General features: G+C 41.0%; 1 protein-coding gene across 1 annotated transcript; it reads right to left on the reverse strand.

The window, feature by feature from the left end:
- RBBP7 (RB binding protein 7, chromatin remodeling factor) lies at window positions 1-8,553 on the reverse strand. The gene is made up of 12 exons (XM_071748892.1): window positions 8,323-8,553; window positions 7,895-8,039; window positions 5,822-5,964; window positions 5,192-5,365; window positions 4,784-4,899; window positions 4,092-4,252; window positions 3,538-3,664; window positions 3,376-3,453; window positions 2,720-2,796; window positions 2,261-2,318; window positions 1,382-1,492; window positions 1-566 (listed from the first exon to the last, which is right to left on the reverse strand). The coding sequence occupies exons 1-12, from the start codon at window positions 8,546-8,548 to the stop codon at window positions 498-500; spliced, it is 1,485 nt and encodes a 494-aa protein (XP_071604993.1). The 5' UTR covers window positions 8,549-8,553; the 3' UTR covers window positions 1-497.
- Between the last annotated feature and the right edge of the window lie 10,566 nt (window positions 8,554-19,119).

Below are 19,119 nucleotides of genomic sequence, written 5' to 3' on the forward strand. Positions count from 1 at the left end.
TTTTATTAATAAATTTTATTTATGCAAAGCCAATCCAAAAGTGTTGTGTAAAAGTGAAAAACTCTTTTTACATATTAATAAAAAAATTTTTTTGCATGCTTTTTATGTGGGAAGAGTGAGTATTTGACTATTTACAGAAAACCACTAAGCTTGTTTAAAAATATAGACATAGGTATTAAGTCATTCTTATTTTCCCTAAAAGCTAATTGCTGTACAGTGCTCAATAGCTCCAGGTGCCCAAGGGTATCCCATGACAACTTCACTATACAACCTTTTTATGCCCAATTATGTCTTTAATGAAGACTTTTCCCATTTGTCTGGAATGCCTCTGATGCTTCCGTCCACTGTTTGTTTTTTGGTTTTGTTTGTTCAGGGAGTTTTTGTGTTGTTGGGGTTTTTTGGGGGGATTTGGGGTATTTTAGTTTTTTTTTTTTAATGTATACAGTAGTCAAATTATATTTTCATGTCACACCCAGTATTTCCTTAAGGAAGAAAAGTTAGTTTTCTTGACCCTCCAGTTCAGCTGCTGCTATATCTGGATCTTCATCATTGTAAATGTTTTCTGCCTAAAGACACAAAACATTACATTACAACTTGCAGGCACAATTGTCTTTAAACAATCTTCTACGCTTCAGAAAAAACAGAAGAAAAACACATGTAATACCAAGAAGGCACACACACCATGTGTGCCTCAAAAAAGGCCTCCTCCCTGCCTTTTCTTGAGGGGCAGTCACATTTAGGAATGTGAAACACAGTGGCCAGAGTTCAGCACTTACCTTCTCACATTGTTTTATTTCAGCAGCATAAGCATTACCATTTAGCCATTAGCCTTACCATGAATATTTTATTTGGACTTTTTTCAACCTCAGTCTGAACACAAAAACCAAGTTATACCTGTTCTTTAAAAACCCCAAAGCTTGACCTGTCACACACATTTAAATCTTACATTTTTTTAACTTAAATTTATTCCCAAGTGACTTTATTCCACATTTATAAGATTACTGATGAAACTCGTGTAGTTATGGGTAACATGAACTAACTGGAGAGTTAGAAGGCATCTTGCTTCACACTCTGCATGTGGGGAGGGGAGAAAGTAAGTCTTGCCTACTATTGGATATAAGTTTGCAGCTGCCACATTTATTCCTAACGTTAATTAGTACCTAAAACTTGGAGTCAAGAATTAGCTAGCAGTTGGATTTTTTCAGGTTGTTTTAGTCTGTTTTCTTTTGAAAGTCTAATTCTCCAATCAAAAGAGTGTAAGAAATACAGAGGACAGGCTACGTTCAGTCACTGAAGGGACAAGCTGTCCTAAGAAGCAGTCATTTTAGTTTCATTCATGCAACAAGCTCCAGAGAAGCTCAAGAGCTGTTGTGACACTCACCATTTGCCATATCTGCATTATGTTGTCCTCTGATACAGAACAGATTACCCAAGGCTCATTAGGATTCCAACTGAAGTCTGAAATTTTGGCAGTGTGTCCTCCATGAATAAACTGTTAAAAAAACCCCAGAAGCTTCAGTAAGCCATTTCATTGGTACAGAGAAATCTATTAAGCCCCAAGATTCAGAAGTTAAATTTATCATGCTGCTGACTATGCAAAGAAGAAAAACTTCCTACTAGATATATACAGTGCAGATAAGGAAGGTGTGAGATGGCACATTCCATTCATTGCTTATGCACACACCCACAATTGCTGAGACAGCATTTAAGAGTACAGCTCTTTTTATTACAGCAACAACTGACTGACATCTTCAATATGGTGACAACACAAAGTGAGGCTGTGAAATCCAGCCATATTTTACACATACTCCCTCATCTAATTATAAGAACACTCAAAACAGCTACACAAGAAAGGAGGAAACCAAACTATAAGCTTTTCTAATTGCTTCCTATGAAAGCAAAAGACAACACAAACCTTTGTATTTTTTTCCATCAGTAAGGTTAGCTATAAGGAACCTAATCAGAGTAATGTAGGATTAACAATTTGACACCTTAGCTTTACACATTTTATTATAAAAGAAGTACTGACAAGCACATGGCCAAACTGTAAGTATATTCAACAATAAAGATGTGTAAATCACATGCAGGACAGATTTGGAAAAAAAAATAAATTGCTGCCTTCAGAATTGAACAGAGCAAGTTACGGCAATGGAGAGGTGAAAAAAATTAAGAACTTAAGATTTAGGAAGTAGTGCAGTCATAAGACATCCTACTGCCATACAGCATATCTCAGCAGACTGAAAGCTCAACAGAAGCTTACCAGCAGCTCAGGAGGCCCATCTTCTGCATCCTCTGCAGACTGCTCTTCCCCAATTTTACTGTAAGAAAGTAGTTTATACTTTTTGTTACTAATAAAAATCACATCCTATGCCAGTTTAACAGTTACCAGCCTTCATTTTCAGTATTTGCTTTTACTATTAGTTTTCTCACTATCAAGTAACTCTAAGCCTCAGGTACAAAGCATCAACTGTTTGGCATTATCATTACTGAAACAGATTTTAATTTATGAAGCACATGAAGGCAGAAATCCCTTATTACTGAAGACAAAAGGAAACAATTTTATCAAGAAATTCTGGCAGAGAAGTACTGTGCTGCTTCTACTGTGTACCCAGAAGACCAGGCCCAAGCTATTCAAGGAAGGCTAGAGAACACATCAAGCTGATCTAATAAAGGAGGTATGTTTTTTTTTAACCATCTATCCATATATACTTCTCTTCACCTCAGATCCCATACATTAAGCCGACGATCAGTGCCACTTGAAGCAAGAATTGTTTCATTATGAGGAGACCAGTGAACCTATTGAAAGAAAACAACTTGACTGCAGTGGCTACCAATTTGCAAAACACACCCTGAATAACAATGACTACCACCTAGCCACTGATTTTCAGTAACTCAGTTTCTTCCAGCACAAAGGCTATCTCATAGCTCAAACAGAGCACACTGAAGTCTTAAGATTTCTCATATTTAATACCTAATACCATTTCATTGTTATAGATTTAACATATCATGAAATGTAATTGTCTAAAATTCATTGTTATTTGCACCAACTAAATAGGCCAAGTTAACATACTAGATTTACACCCAAGTCCTCTTCAGAGCAGGACATTTTAAAGAAATCTTTTACCTGTACTGAGGGTACAGGTACCCTGCAAGCTCTCATCTTTTTAGCAGGAAATTGTGAACTATTTGTTTCAGTCAAGTGGGGAAAAGTTGAAAGATGTATTTGTTGAACCAAAATTCATATTTAATGTTTAGCAAACTTCCTTATTTTAGTTGGTCATAACAGGAAAATTTACATGTTCTTGTCTTAGTCAGTACTCCTCTAAGTTTTAGTTTATACATTATAGTTACAGGTTGTGAGAAAACTTTACCCACCTGAAAAATTTCATCTTTATGAGACTCGAAAGAATGGAGTTTCAATTTTAAATTTCGAAGATCCCATAGAGCCACTGTCTGGGAGAAATAACAGGAAATTTTTACTGTAATGGCTAGAGAACTACCATAAAAAATACTGCTAAAGTATGCACAAGTAAATACCTTGTCAGCAGAACCTGTTGCCAGAATGAACTCGCTGTAAGGATTGAAGGACAGACAGTTGACCTCAGCTGTATGAGCATCTACAGAATGACTTGGCTTGGATGTGGTGTTAGATCTTGTGTCCCAGCTGTTGGCAATGAAGGGTTTGGGGGAGAGTGACAAGCAGGGAGGAGAGAGTGAGAGTGAACAAATTCCCACAGGACCTTTTTTCACTACAGTACACATTAGTTTAAGAGACTACTTTACTACTAAGCCTAAGTCTGAATCTACAGTTTGTATTCAAAAACCTTTCAGGATTTTGTGTCTGTTGTACATGAGCAGTTGGCACTAGGAAGCTGGTAAAATATATTAATTACATTTTATTTTCAAATAATGTAATTACACCAATAACATGCAGATTTCAGTGTATTCTGCAGCATTACTGTAGCTGATTGCACTAGAGAGCTACATTAGACTGTCCCACAATTTAGATTTTTTTTTAACTAAGTGCTCTGGGCTGGTCCACTGACAGCACACAGCAGGCACTCTCCAGAAACCACTTAACCCCAACTTACATCATCAGCTTCTGGTCATCTGCCACAGATCCAAACAGAGATTCATGGAGCAGATGCCATGCCACATCTTCTACTACTGCTGAGTGCCCAGTAAAGATTGCTTTTGCATCAACAATTTTCCCTTCTTTTGGTCCAGCACTTATATCCCATAAACACACAGTCTGTAAATAAGAGTCATATTGTTACACAGGCTCTGATTGTATTATCTTTCAAATACAGAAATAAACCCATCCAACACCAGAAACAGTTCTTTTTTCTTGTAAAAGGAGCATTTAAGTATGCCACAAATGAGAAGTGAGCAAAGTTACATATCAGTTTTCTGCAAATTCAAGACCAAAGGATTATTTATAAGGTCACAAAAGCAATTTACACTTTTAAAGCCCACAAAGGAATTTAGAAGCTAGTATGTCCATTGATTTTTTGAGTCATATTAATTTATGAACTCAGACACATGCCAATTTAAAGGGTTATATTGTTATATAACAATTTCTGACAGCAGATAACTATAAAAACATTCTGTTCTAATTTCATCAAGATCATAATCAGCAACTGGTTGTTGATTACAGCCTGAAGTGAGAGCTTCCTCACATTACAATATACAGCCAAACTAACCCTAAGGTTTGGTTGTTGGTTTTTTGGAGGGTTGTGATTTTTGTTTGTTTTTTAACTAGTGAAAAAGATGTGTTTTTTACATGATCATCTGATGCACTGAGAAGATGTCCACTCAAATTTGAGTTCCATGATAAACCATAGCCTTCCTTCTGGTGCCCTCTTAATCTAAGATCAGGATTACACTCTCCACTTGTGTCTGAAAGAAAGGAAATTGCTTCCATTTAGCTTCACCTTGCATATCCATCAGCAAGAGCATCATTACCACCCAAGAACTTTGTTTCTGTTGAAACAGTGGTAATTCATATTCCTCATAGAGGAATGTTTTTTGCTTATAATACTGAGCATAACTAGACATTTAAAAGACATTGAAGATATGGGCCTTATTTGGTTTCCAGAGCCCATCACCTCTCCTCCTAGTTTCAGTTAAATACAAGTTTACCCTTTGACAACAAGAGGCATTTTGCTTAACTTCAAAGAAAATGACTAACCTGGTTTTGAAGGATGTTTAGTGTAGTCAAATACCAACACATCAGCAGAAGGTGTTTTTGTAGCAATAATGTGGGGATTCTGTGGCATGTAACGAGCACGGTTTACTTCACCTTCATGGTTAATTTTAATCTCTGTTTCAATTTTGCCAGTCACAGATCCAAAGCCACCAAACTCTGCATTTGTCAGGAAAAAGTCATTTTATCACATCAATAATTTTAAATGGGTTAAACATCATTTCCTGCATCTCCTCCACTCCAAGAAGCACTTTACCATAATACAATAAAGAAAATTAAAAACTACCACCATGTAGCACAACACTGGGTATTTTGAATCCCCTATAGTAGAAATTAAAGCTCTGAAGGAGTTCATATTTACAGGAGATGGGTATTGATTTTCACAACTGACAGAGCCAATAGAAATGCTAGCAGGGACTGTATATCACAACTTTACTTAAATTACTCTCAAGTAACAAGTTTTCCAGTTCCAGTCACTCTTAATGCTCTGGAATTAGTGTGAAACAGCAAGTATAAATAAGCTTTAGTATTTACTAGAAAGTCAGAATACCATTACACAGGACACTTATTAATGCTGCTGCTAAAACATACAGTAAGAAAGGATGCACTGCCCACCTCCTTTCTCACTGTCATATTGTGAGGCATCAAACTGATCATCATTGGGAATCTGGACTCTTGCAACAACCAGGTGGTTCTGCTCATCAGATGTGTGTGTTCCCAAAACCAGCCAGTGTAGAGCATAATCCTTCCCTTCTGGCCTGTTTAGAATAATAAATGCATAGAATAAAAGTAAGTTGCACCAGTTAGCTAGCTAGCATCACTAACATTCAAGATCCAAACTTGAGTGAGCTAGAAAAGAGAGACTCGTGTGAAAGATCCTTTCCTATGTCACAATAGATTTGTCCTATAAAGAGAACTAAACTCATACACAAGCAGAGATACAAACAGCAAGGCTAGAGTGACAAAACATGTAAGTAACCACTGCCACTATGGCTTGAAAGGGACAATCATTATTTGCACACTAGTTAAAGGTGAGACTATGATCTTCTGCTAATTCCCCTAGCAGTTGCACAGTATTAATTTAGAAAGCAATCTCTACCACTTGTTACAAAACAAAATACTTAAGGCAAGTGGTAACTTGTTTCAGGTACTTCTCTTACAACCTTTACTACTTATTTCAGAAGCTCATTTTTAAACACTGCACAAATCTTAGCTAACTAGAATCAAGTTTCTCATCTAGCAGTCAAATGCATCATTTAGTGGCAAGCAAAAGACTGGAGGGACAGTGTCACTTATCTCTGAAAGGAAAAAAAAAAAAATAAAAAATCGAACAGTCAAAACCAAGCTAATTCTGCATTCTTGAAAGCAACAAACTAATCGAGCTGTCTGAACTTAAGCAAGCAGGAATCACTGGGGCAATCAAACACTTTAAGGTTTTACTACACCACTTCCAAGGTATCACCACACAATTTGAGGGGTAAAAATACAAAACAGAACAAAAAAACACAGCAATGCACACGCACTTACTTGCATAAGAAACAGGTGTCCCATCATGTCAGGTGCCATACAAAGAGACAGTCCTTGCCTTAAATGGCTTACATATTTTGACACTGGATAATTGGAAATACCAGGTTTTAAACTGAATATTAAGTCAATCTGCAAAATACGAGGCAAGCAGAAGTGTTCCTCATAAGGGCTCAGATTCCCATTTTGATTTCTCCATGTCACAACTAGTTAGCTCTCATCTCTCAATACCTTCCCCCTAACATTCTTGTCTGCAAAATTAAGTAACCATCTGACCAGTAAGATTAACATCATACATGTAAGGTGGAATTTAAAAAGAAAAGACATTGTCCTCTGGTTACTGCATGAGCTTCATACATAAGCTATTTTTAAACCTAGCTGTGTCCTGTTTACAACATGAGGAACCCAGTCCTTGTCCACTCACTCCCTCAATCAAGCCCTGACTGGTTACTGTGGCAATAAAATTCTGCAGTATCTGGCACATGAACAGAACCTATCCCCATCTTCAAAATTCTTTAGGAAATGAGAAAGTGAGCCCACAAATTTCAGAAGGAGGTAGAAAAATGGGAAAATTAAAATTTGTGAGGCCAACAGTGAGCAGGGGCAGAATCAGGATGTGAAGCACCAGCCTAAGTACTATCCTCTTAAATAAGTCCAGACTTAAAAAAAAAACAACCAAACCACTACACAAAAAAAAAAAAAAAACAAACCCCAAACAACCCACAAAAAAGCCCGAGAAACAGATACTACAGTTTCCAGCTTCTATGGAACAGTAATATGCAGCACACAAGAAAAAGTACATAGATTTTATAAATAAACCAAGGAATATTTCTTTCTGCACAGTGTCTGCTAGGCAACACTACAGTACTGTTAAGTATCAGCTTGGGACTTTTTTTTAACTGAAAGCTTCTGCATACCTGAAGAGTTTAAGTTGTATGCAAAATGAAGTGTTACAAGCTCAGAAAGGACTCTAACCCAAATTATTCTCGATTTGTTGATATTTGGGTTTTATCCTCAAGTTACTTAGCAGACAAGTTAATTGAGAAAGAGCAGTGGAAGAAGCAACTGGACATAGCCTCTGCTCTTGCTTTGCAAACTAAGCAAATCAGCACCTGAGCCCTGTGCCTCTCTGGCACCTTGCTGGGCTCTCTTGCCTTCTCTCACCTAGTCACATCAGGCAACCACTGCACGGTGAGGCTGGGCCACTCCAGAGCATGTGTCATCACCAAGTCGTACAAGAAGGGGGTGTTTTTCTTCCAGATCTTGTACTCCTCGCTGATGACGCGTTCTTCCACCGTGTCCTCCACCACTGGGGGAAAGGAGAGATGAACCTGGGTCTCAGCGCCTGCCGCTACCGAACGGAGGCGAGGGGTGGGGGTGGGAAATGGGGTGCTGCCAGGGGCCGGAGCTACACCAGAGAGGAGGCAGGGCAGGGGGTCCCGAAGTACCCTCAGGGGCGCCTGGCGAGGACAACTTCAACATCCACACGCCCGGAGCACCGAAGCCCCACCGGGCACAAGCGCCCTCACCCCACCCACTGTCGGGCCGAGGAGAGCGAGAAGGGGGGGGGGGGGGGGGGGGGTGTCTCCTACCTTCCTTGCTCGCCATTGTGGGGGTGCGCCTGCGCACAACGAGGCGAGGAGCAGGGCCGGAAGCAAAGCTTATACCGGCGCCGAAGATGGCGAGGAGGAGGGCGGCGGGAAGCGAGGTGAGGAGACACCCGGTGAGGGCCCCAACAGCGCCGCTGCCGCTGCCACCGCTGCCGTTACCACCCCGCCGCGTGCAGGCTTGGCGCGTCCCACTCGCGCCACGGCGCATGCGCGGCACCGCCGCCGACGGCAGCAGCCAATGGAATGGGCGGAAGGGCCTCTGGGGACACGCGGAGAGGGGGCGTCCGCGGCGGGTGACGGGCGGGGCGGGGCGGGGCGGGGCTGCCCTCAGGTCCCGGAGGGAGCGGTGGCGGTCGGTGGGAGGGGATCGCTGGGTGGGTGCCGTAGGGGTCTTCCCGGATCGGGGACCGCCTGGACTGAATCCCCTCACCGGGGGAGGCTGAGGCTGAGGCTGTACCCGTACCCGTACCCGTACCCGTACCCGTACCCGTACCCGTACCCGTACCCGTACCCGTACCCGTACCCGGGCGCGTCCGTGCGACGGCCTCGGTGTTGCGGGATAGGGCATAGCGGAGGCGCTGGACTCTAGGTTGTGGGGCTTGTGCGCCCCGCTGCCGCCAGAGGGGGCTGGAGGTAAAGCGGCGCTCCCGAGTGCGCTTCGGGGAGCCTGCGAACGGGCGTCGGGCTGATTCCTCTTCTGGTTCGCGGTGCTACCGTGGGAGCTGCCAGCCCGTTCCTGAACTGCTTCGGGGCACCCGGGGAAGGCGTGGGGTGCTCTTTATACGCACGGGTTTGCCCGGCGTGTTCCGCTCACCAAAATTTCGCCGTTGTCCCGGTTTCTCGGATGAAGAGGAGGCCGTCGGGGTGCTGAGAGGCTGCTACAAGAACTGTACAACGGCAGAGTGAATCACGGCCTCGTCTGCTCGTACGGTGCCCCCGGCCACACGGTGCCCCCGGGGGCAGCGGTAGTAACGGGAGCGGTGGTGCCACGAACGTGGTGCTGCTGCGAGCCAAACCGGGAAGCACTCCTGTTAGTACTGTCTGTGAGAGATGAGTACCGAAAGGCTGGCCACAAGTATAATTTACACTTGTCCCCCTTGCAGAAATTTAAAATAAAAATTCAACATTCTATAGGTGCAAAATCTCCAAAATGCTCGGGAGTGGGTGAAGAGCAAAAATACTCTCTTTTAACAGCCCTACTTGTTAATGATACTCGAAGGGTGATTTACTAAACGGGGCTTCACTCGTTGCACATTGGAAGTAGAAACTGGGAAATGGGAACAGTAATATTGTCATGTAAATAATTAATTTGTTTTCGTTAGCTGAGTGTACATTCAGAAAGGAGGACAGTTCTGTCAATGAGAAGGATGTGAGAACAAATGACTCTTTCTATGGAAACACCCAAAATACAAAATGCAAGGTATGCTTTTCCACCAGTCAGAAATTGCAACAATTTAGCCACCAAGAGGAAAGAACAGGCCACATCTTTAACATCAGCTAAAAAAAATTGATCCTGTCAGGAATGAAGACTACAGATTAGCCTTGTGGAAACAAGCAGAGGCAGCTTCATCCAGGGGATTTTGGGGAAGCCAGAGGGGCCAGGGAGAAGCAGAGGGAAGGAGGGGTGTGCTGGGCTACTGTGGTTCTGGGCAGCCAGCCATGGTCTGTGGGTGCAAGGCACCCAGTGCAGGGCCCTGCTCGGACACCTGAGCAGGAGCTGTGGAGACCACCACTATTAATATTTATTTTAATATTAATAAATCTGTCACGATTTAACACTGGCCCAGCAATTAAACCAAATGACAGCTACAGCATGATTCTCTGATCCATGCTCTGCCATATACAGATGTCTGTGGCTTTGGTGGTAAAATAGACATTTCTTATAGAGATCCGGCAGCTCTCAGGTCTGCATTGAAACAAACATTTTGCAGCAAAGAATGGCAGTGGACTTGTACTTAGTATGTCTAAAGCCCTAGAATACACTGAAAACATAGCTGCTAATTCTATATTACAACTGGCAATCTATAAGTAAAAATGGCTAGAGACCACAGCTGAATATTTACCTTTTTTTCGGCAATAGTGCTGAAGGTAACAGAATGCTGTTTATTTTTTCCTGGAGAAATGACTGAACTGCTTGTTGCAGCTAAGGCACAGGAAGCATTGAACAGCATTACTGAATCCTCAGTCACATCAGTCAGTGTTAACAAGAGTTTTAAATTTTACAGTGTCTAATAGGGGTCAGTGGTGGTGTCTGACTGCTGTACTGAGTGATACAACTTTTAAGCAGTCACAAGTCAAATGTGGCTTTGCCACCATGCCTGCCTGGCTTTTCTTGTTTCAGCTATCATTATCCAAAAGACCATTGATTTTTACTATTTTCTATTCAGCTTAAACAAAAAATTCTTGCAGTAGGTAACAGTCTTAACAGATACATCTTTGTGGTGGCTAATAACACTTTCCAGCAGAATAATGTACAGATAGTTAGGAATCAGGTTATATTCTCCCAAATCCCCCTGAACATTTAAAGGAACTTTTTTTGCCTCCAAATTTCATGGGTTTTCCTACCATGCTTTGACTTAGAGTCTTAGGATGAATTCTTGCTTCAGTGTTAAGCTCAAGGATCTGAATCCTGCATTGCTACAGCTCATATGCCTTGAGCCCCCAAAGGGGAGGAAATTAGCTCTGAGGTGGAACTCACTGTGCTCAGCTAGAGATAGTGGCAGGAGGGAGAGGGGAAAACGCAGCCAAATAGGAGCTGGCCTTCTGTGAAGGCATTCTTCATGGGCTGAGCCTTCTATGGTCTGGGCTCCAGCTTTTCAAACAAGGAACCCAGTTATAGAAAATGTTTATGTCTAGGAAAGGCTGGAGAGATCAGAGGCTGGAAAGAGCAGGCGAAGGTTGCAGCACAGGACTCAGGAAAGACAGCTGAGGTAAGCAGCCAGCTCCTCTAACAGGAAGACTTTCCTAATGAACTGTTGCTTTTTTGGCCAGGGTGTTAGAAACCAGAAATCTTTTGGTGAAGGAGCTAAATAACTATATATATATCATTTTTCCTCTCAAACCTGCACAAACTGAAATTAAAGCCCTGCATGGCTTACTTACTCCAAATGCGAATCTTGTTAAATTCTTTGGCAGCTGCAAAATAATCCGCTACATATGAGTGCCTGAGTGTGTTAACACAGACACAGAGCCTCGATAATACAAGATGTGTTACCAGTTTGCCTTGGCAACGCTTACTGGTTGTTTTGGTATTTGCTGCCAAGTATGTGTCTACTCCTGCGAAGTGCTGAGGCCTTCCTAAAACGTTGGAGAGTGAAGACTGAACCTTTCAGAGGCTGCGTGTTGTTACAGAGCGTTGATCACTTAAACCTCAGATACGGGATAAAGGAAATCTCTGTCAGGCTTCCTGGCTTTAAGAGACCACTGTTAGCTCTAAAAGCAGGGTGGCTACATGGCCTCTTGAAAGATCATGCCTGTATGAGCATGTGGGATGCTGTTTGTGTCTTTTGGCTGTAATCAGCAGTATTTTTTTTTTTTGCCACAGCTTACCTGGGATATGATGGGGAAAATGTGAATTAGTTTCCTAAAATGATAAACAAAATTTTACTTCAAAGATGTCATGTAGGGTTTGGCTGAACTACAAATTGCTCCCTGAACCTCCACACATTTTTGCAGACTCTGTTTAGGACCTGCAAATTGAGTTGGATTCTACTGGGCTGCCAGGACTAGTACTAGCTTTGGTGAACAAAAGCTGTTATCCTATACATCAAAATCATTGGTGAATGACCAGCACAGTTCTTTTCACCTTGTTAGCAAATATACTTGCACACAGCTACATTTTCTTTTAATTTAAATCCACACACCAAAAATGCTACTATTAAGTGCTTTCCTCCCAGTTGAGAGTGTCATGAAAAAGACAATTTATAAATCATATAGCTATCAAAGAAGGTACATCATCAAGTTGTAGGTTGGTTATTTGCAATTCATCAGCATGGTCATATCTGTGACCACACATCTGAAACACATCTTTTTATTCCCACACTTTGTAAGAAAAGTAATTATCCAAGGCTGTTGTTCCATCACTTGCAGTATATGTAAAATGTATGATATATTGCTTTTGAAGTAAGAGGGTGACTTGAATCACAAGCTTTATTTTATTAGGTTAGGCTTTTTTTTTCAAACCTAAGTGAAAAATACTGGATTTTCATTTCAGTAAAAAAAATAAATGTTTTCTGCATCCTCAATTGTGTGTGCTGCTTCCTGTTTCAAAGAATTATATGCACTTACTAATTTTCAGCTTGGATACATATATGCTGATTAATTACACTGCAAAGAATTAGCTTGCTGATGCTTTTGTCTCATATGTTATGAAGATCTGATGGATGTTCTTGGCACAATTCATCAAGTAGATATAGGTATTTCTGTGAATTGCTTTCTCAGTCTGAAAACTGTTTAAAGAAAATCCAGTTTGGATAAAAGTTCAAAATTGCCCATTGTAAAGTGAAAGTAGCAGCCTTAGCTGCTAGTGTATAATATTAGTGTCTAATTATTTCTTGTCTGATTCTTACTGCCTAATATACTTGCCATCACATAGTATCAGTAGCCTGCTTGGACTAAAGCACAGTTTTCATCTAACATGCAGATATGAAAAGCACTCCTCAGTTTAACTGATGTAAACATCCATTCAGAGTTTCTTGAAGTGAGACCATATTTATTTCCCACACAGCTCATCCAGTATGTCTTTGTATTTACCCAGGCATTGTTATCTTCCCAGTGTAGAGAGAACCACAAGTCCTCAGGTGTCGCTGATAATGAACTGGGAGCTTAGGCCCAGCTGTGCCCAATAATTAGGGCCTGCCCCAGCCGGAAATGTGCGGGGCTGAAGGGCAAAATAAAAGGCATGCTCCCAGAAGCAGAAGAGGACAAGAGATGAAGATGCCTGAGGAGAGGGACGGCAAGAGAGCTCTGGAGAAGAGCCATGTCCCCAAGAGAAGGCTCGCTGCAACATCCCAGTATAAATCACACCTACCCAATACCCTGTTGTCACAGGAAATGTTGAGCTGTAGCAGTGTCGTGGACTTTTCTTGTTCTCTGTGCCATGCAGTTTGGGATTTGTCTGATGACAGCATGACTCTGGTGATTCACTTCTAAATAGGCTTGGCTGTGTTTTATCTTGATATGCAACATATGTACCCTGCATAGCCACGTGCAAATGATAGCTTTCACATTGCAACAAATAAAGTACATTTGTAGGAATGTCAGTACTTAGAGGAAGGCACGATTCACTCAGGTTACATCCAGCATTGCAGACAAATACTCCTCTTGCACTTTCTAGGTGGGATTGTTCCCTAATGTAATGGGGAACTAATGATCTGCACATTTTGGATAAGTTTGTCACACTTTCAGCTAGCCATGGTAGATCGTATTGAACTTCATGTTGCAAATAAGAAATGCTAAGGCAGTCTTGTTCCTTCCTTCAGTATTCAGGAATAAGCAAGCAGTGTTTTACCTTTGTTATAGAATATTTTTATGTTGGAATGTACAAAGTCAGCTTGTTCTCATTTAATAAGCCCCCTCCCCCCCCAAAAAAACCCAGGAACATTGCACTAAGCTCAAACTAATAAACCCCACCCTGCTGAATTTGTTGCTTGCCATAGACATGGCAGCATTCCCTTAATGCCTAGGCTTGTTGGGTATTTCTGTGCTCTGGCATTTACTTACTATTTTCTATGCTTTTTTTTTTTTTTTTTTTTTAATTATTCCATATATAATGCTAGGTAAATTATTTGAGGCATAGACCTCAAAATTTATGTAACTAGCTTGGTATACTTTTATAAATTTCGCAAAGAGTAGTGGAACTGGTGGAATTACTGAGGATCAGGAGAATACGTGAGTAGTTTTTAACAGGTCATGTTATCAAACAGGGCTGCAGTATGTGCTGGTGTGCATGCTATACATTTCCAAAAGGGTACCAGATGTGCCTTCACTGTATAGCCTGCTGAACTTCTGCAGAATACTGGCCTGGACAGGTTATTACAGACCTGTAGGGGTATTAAAAGAAATGGCAGAGAATATTTTTCTTTGCAGAAAATACTTTGGCTTTTTGATAGAAGGAACAGACTTTCAAATTTGTACAACAAGCAATCTATTTTCCTAAAACAATAAATACTTAAATGCATTCCAACAGGGGGATTTTGCAATAAAATGGAAGGAGACATCTAACTTCTGAAGCTTCCAGTACTTGGCTCAGTGGAGTTCCTTGTTGCTTGCTGCCCTGGACTCCCTCCTTGTGATCTCAGGGGAACTTGGGGAGCAGGAATGGGGTAGTTCCAAACCTGTCTCTGGGCCACAGAAATTAGAGGAGACTGTAATCCAGAAGCTGCTGTTTTCAGTTATATGGAAAGGGGTCAAGGCAAACTGCTGCTCTCAGCAATGTGCTGAAGCATCATGAGGCACAGGAGTGTCTAAGCCTTCAGTGCCAAAGAACGTGAAAGGGAGATGTTTATTATAATCCATTTCCTCTTCAACTTCCACTCTAGGGCTTAAAAGCCTCTACAAGTATTCATTGGAAGAAAGTGATCTCTACTATTGCCTTCTAATCTTTGGGAATGTCTCTCCCTACCTGAGCTGCCTGGCCTTTTTCAGAGTCTTCTCTGAGGTCACCATATGGTTTCTCTCTTTGTTCTTCACTCTTATGCTTTTGAGACTCAAAGTGATTAATAATGGCATTATCTTCAAGGTTCTGGATACCTCAGAGGTGAATCCACTGAGACAAGAATCATGCCCAGCTGTTTTAGCTCACCAATCTGTTTCTGTGGTAATGAAGATTTTTGTTCACTATGTTTGATTTAGTCATTATGGCAGACCAATTCAGATGCAGTCTTCAAAAGCTCTAGAGATCTCAAATTTTATATTCTGTCTTCTTTCCAAGTGTTTTGAATACTGAGAACCACAGTACTTCATAGTGTATGTAGTGATGGATAGGTGTTATGTCAGATGGCTGTGCAGCTCTTTACTTTGGGAGGCAGAGGCTGGGGTCAGATTAAGTATGGATTCACAGTCTTGTAGGGACATCACATAATGGAAGAAGGAACAGGCAGGTGGAAGATCTGCTGACACCATCTACTGGTGCCTGTTTACATTTTTGCAGAAGGTTCTAAAACTGGAGAGTACCCAAGGATTTGAGGAGTATCCATCAGTTAAACTTTTGCTGCAGCGTTAGTTTATTCCAGTTTCTCCCAGTGATGTCTAAAACAGCATAGCCACATCTTGAGAAATGGGAAAAAAGACAGTGGCACTGCCCTGTCAGGTCAGAACTGTACTTGAATATGTTCTGTAATTACCAATCTGTTTTATGTTCCCTATAGGCCAGTTCAAAATTCATTACGCTGTTAATGCCATTTTGCAATAAATTTCAGACAGCTTAAGCCAATCTAAACCCAGAATAACGCTGAAAGAGGTGGACCTGGTCTCTCTTGCTAGGTCACTCTTCTGCTCCTGCCCTCGTGTCAGTGCTAACATTCATGTGGTCAGTGGGGAGCTGAATGAGGTCCCCAAACTGGTTGATTTATTTTTTTTTTAACAGAGTTGTGTTTCAGCCAGATGATCAAGCTGAGCTTGCTCACTGCATGTCTTCCTGGTCCTCAGCCTGGCAGGAAGGGGAGCACATGGCCAAAGGGCAAGAGCAGGAATGGCTCCCTTCAGGCTCTGGTTTCAGATTAGTTTGCATGAATCATGAGATTGCACCACAGGCTGTGCAAGTCAATCGTGTTAGCACTTCACTGGCATGGGAGGAAAGCCTTAAGAGTTCTACTTAGTTACTGGCATAAATGGGATATATAACTAGGACTTCAGTGGGAGACAACTGGGCTAAATTTGAGTGCAGGGACTCACAGTATCATGGGACACCATTGAGACCTTATTTAACATGCATTTAAAATATTCTTCAAAGAGATTTTTTTTATAGGAAAAAGGTTTTAACAGAACTGCTGCTTTGCTGAGAAGCAGCACAACCGGATCAAATTAAATAAAACCTGAGTTTTAAAAGCATCTTGTGATTTGAGATACTGCAGAGAGACTTTTTAAGTGGTGTCTGAGACTGAGCATCCATCAACTGAGGAAATCCTTAACACTAGGGGCTTTAGAAAAACCTAAGCTTTCATATTTGAACGACTTCTCCATACAGCTGGAAATCTAATGTAAACACAGTCTAAGAACTTGGCCAAAGTAATTTAGGGAATCAGAACTGCTGACTGCTAATACAAGCTCAAGTTTCTAGCCACATGCCCAGAATGCTAACGTTTGGGGTTTCTTGTTTTGTGTTTTCCCTTTAGTCTCTCCTGTGAGGTACATTATGGGAACAGGAGAGCAGTGATGGCTGTTAACATCTCTGCCCTCTTTCTCAGGAAGAACCTGTCCTGGGGTTTTTTTTCTGAAGCTTAGGGAGACAAGTGCAGACCACACGATCACATATTTTTGTGTGAGAAGTCATTTTTGGCTATCTCTCACTTTAAAATACATTGCACATGGTAGGTTAAGTAGGGTGTGAATAACCTGTTTTCTTTTTTGGAACAGTGATTCATATCCATTACACTGGATGCCAGGACAGCTTTGTTATTAGTTATGTTTTACCATTACATCTGGATCAGTCACAGTACTATTTCAGTCACAGTACCTGGTTCTGTCAGCATTCCACAGACACCACAGAAAGATGTCAGTTGTTGACTTGAAGATCTGCTGTACTCTTGGATTTTGAGAGTAAGATGGATGGATACAGGAAAAATGGGACTGTGCAAGGTGACAAATACTGTTGAGCAAAATAAGCAGTTTTCATAGTTGCAACATCCTTGGTAGGAGATGTAATACAGAAAAAGGCTTTGAAAGAAATACAAAGGTTTTGTTTATGCTTATAGTAGAGCTGTGCCCAGGTCAAATAAGCAAGTAGGAAAAAAAGAGAAAAAAAGGAATAGATAACTTTAAAGGAATAGATAACTTTTGAGGTAATGCTTTTTTTTTTTTTTTTTTTTTTTTTTTTTTTTTTTTTTTTTTTTTTAAATAAACTTGCCTCCCAAAAGAGTTGCTCCAGAACTTTGATTGTAAGACTTCCAGGATTAGCATTAGTATTTTATTAAACACCCCACTTAGTGCACATTGGCTTCCACTGCAGACTGGTCACAGAGCACATTAATTGCATTCTTTTTGAACTAAGTCAGAAATAAGTTCCATCTGTTAATAAGGGGGTCAGATGTACAGAACCAGATAAGATACAATGTAAAATAACTTCTTAAAACCACAGAAGTATTACCATGAAGTTGCATTCCTTAAATCTGGTTGCTTTACACTAAAGATCCACACCTATTGCATGGTACTATTTGCTAGTGAAGAGATAATTTTTTTTCTTTTATTTATTTATTTTTTTAAATATAGCTTTTTTGACACGTGAATGTTCTTTGCTTATATTTATTTAGTATGCTGATGCCCTATCATCTGTAATGCCTCAGTGGCATTTGCCAAGGTAGCATTATATGCTTTGCTTAGTATTTGCAGTGAAATTGCACCCATTTCAGGACACAGTTTCTGGATTCACAGTAAGCATCATGTAAGCTAAGATGGTATATTGAAGGTAAATCCTAAATGCCTACTCAGCATTTTGTCAGTGGCACATATGGAAACAAACAGTTAAAGATAGTGAAAGTCAGAAATTCTATCTCAGGCAATTTTGACTTGAAATGTGAGAATTTAAAAAAAAAAAAACAACATTACTGGTTTTTAAGGAACATTTGGAAACACTTTTCCCTCTTTCCCATGTGTGGCCACAGAGTCATTCATCAGCCTCTCCTCCCCACTTCCTTGGCTCTGCAGTGGAAATATCCAGGGGCAGAATACTGTTGATCTTGCATGTGTTTTATCAAGGCCTAGCACATTTTCAGATCCCACAGAAAAGTTCGGAAGAGAGACATTCTGTTAACACGTGGAACGCAAAGAGATGGGCAGAAATGTGGAAAACATTCCCCTGTCTCCATACACTCAGGGAGAGGAAAGGGAAGAACTTAACCACAGGTCATTCAGGGGTAATGTAACACTCACAATCAGCCACAGGGAAGAGGAAGGCTGTGGAGAGGTGAAACCTGGCTCCTCCCTCAGACTGTACTTGAACTGGTACAGCTACCCCCAGCCTCTGCTGTAGTGCTGTGTCTGAGGCTTTATACTTGAATGAGATGGTGGTTACAGAGACAGACCACAGGAGAATCCCAGTTGGATTGGGACTGAACTCCTACAAGAATTTAGGACAATTAATTTCCCCACCTGTCAACGCAAATCCCAGGAGCAGTTACTCAGCACAGCCTTTGTAATACAGTAGGAACAAGTAGCACTGTAGGCACTTAACAGCAAAGGGGGAAAAGAGTAATCCTTGAATTAAAAACCCAGAACCCTCCTCCTAAGAATGGTAAAAGAGTACTAAGCCTCATGTTACAAGTGTCAAGCCACACCAGCAATTCATTCTTAGAAGGACTTTGAAACTGTGTTATAAAGAAACTATTGAAACTGTTATGAAAAACTATTTTAATAGAATAGAATACTTAAAATGCATTGTATTGAATAGTATTTTTCTAAGCAGCTGATAATGGTATTAAGTGTGTTGTTCACGTAGAGATACAAAACTACATCTGTTTAAAGAGCTGTTCCAAGTGGAGTAAGGCAGCACGTGGCAATATGCCATGATGCTATTTTTTTTTTTTTCAAACATCAGCTTCCCCTTTTTTTTTTCTGGGTTAACAA

Source organism: Heliangelus exortis, chromosome 1, assembly GCF_036169615.1.
Source record: "Heliangelus exortis chromosome 1, bHelExo1.hap1, whole genome shotgun sequence".
Classification (NCBI taxonomy): Eukaryota; Metazoa; Chordata; class Aves; order Apodiformes; family Trochilidae; genus Heliangelus; species Heliangelus exortis.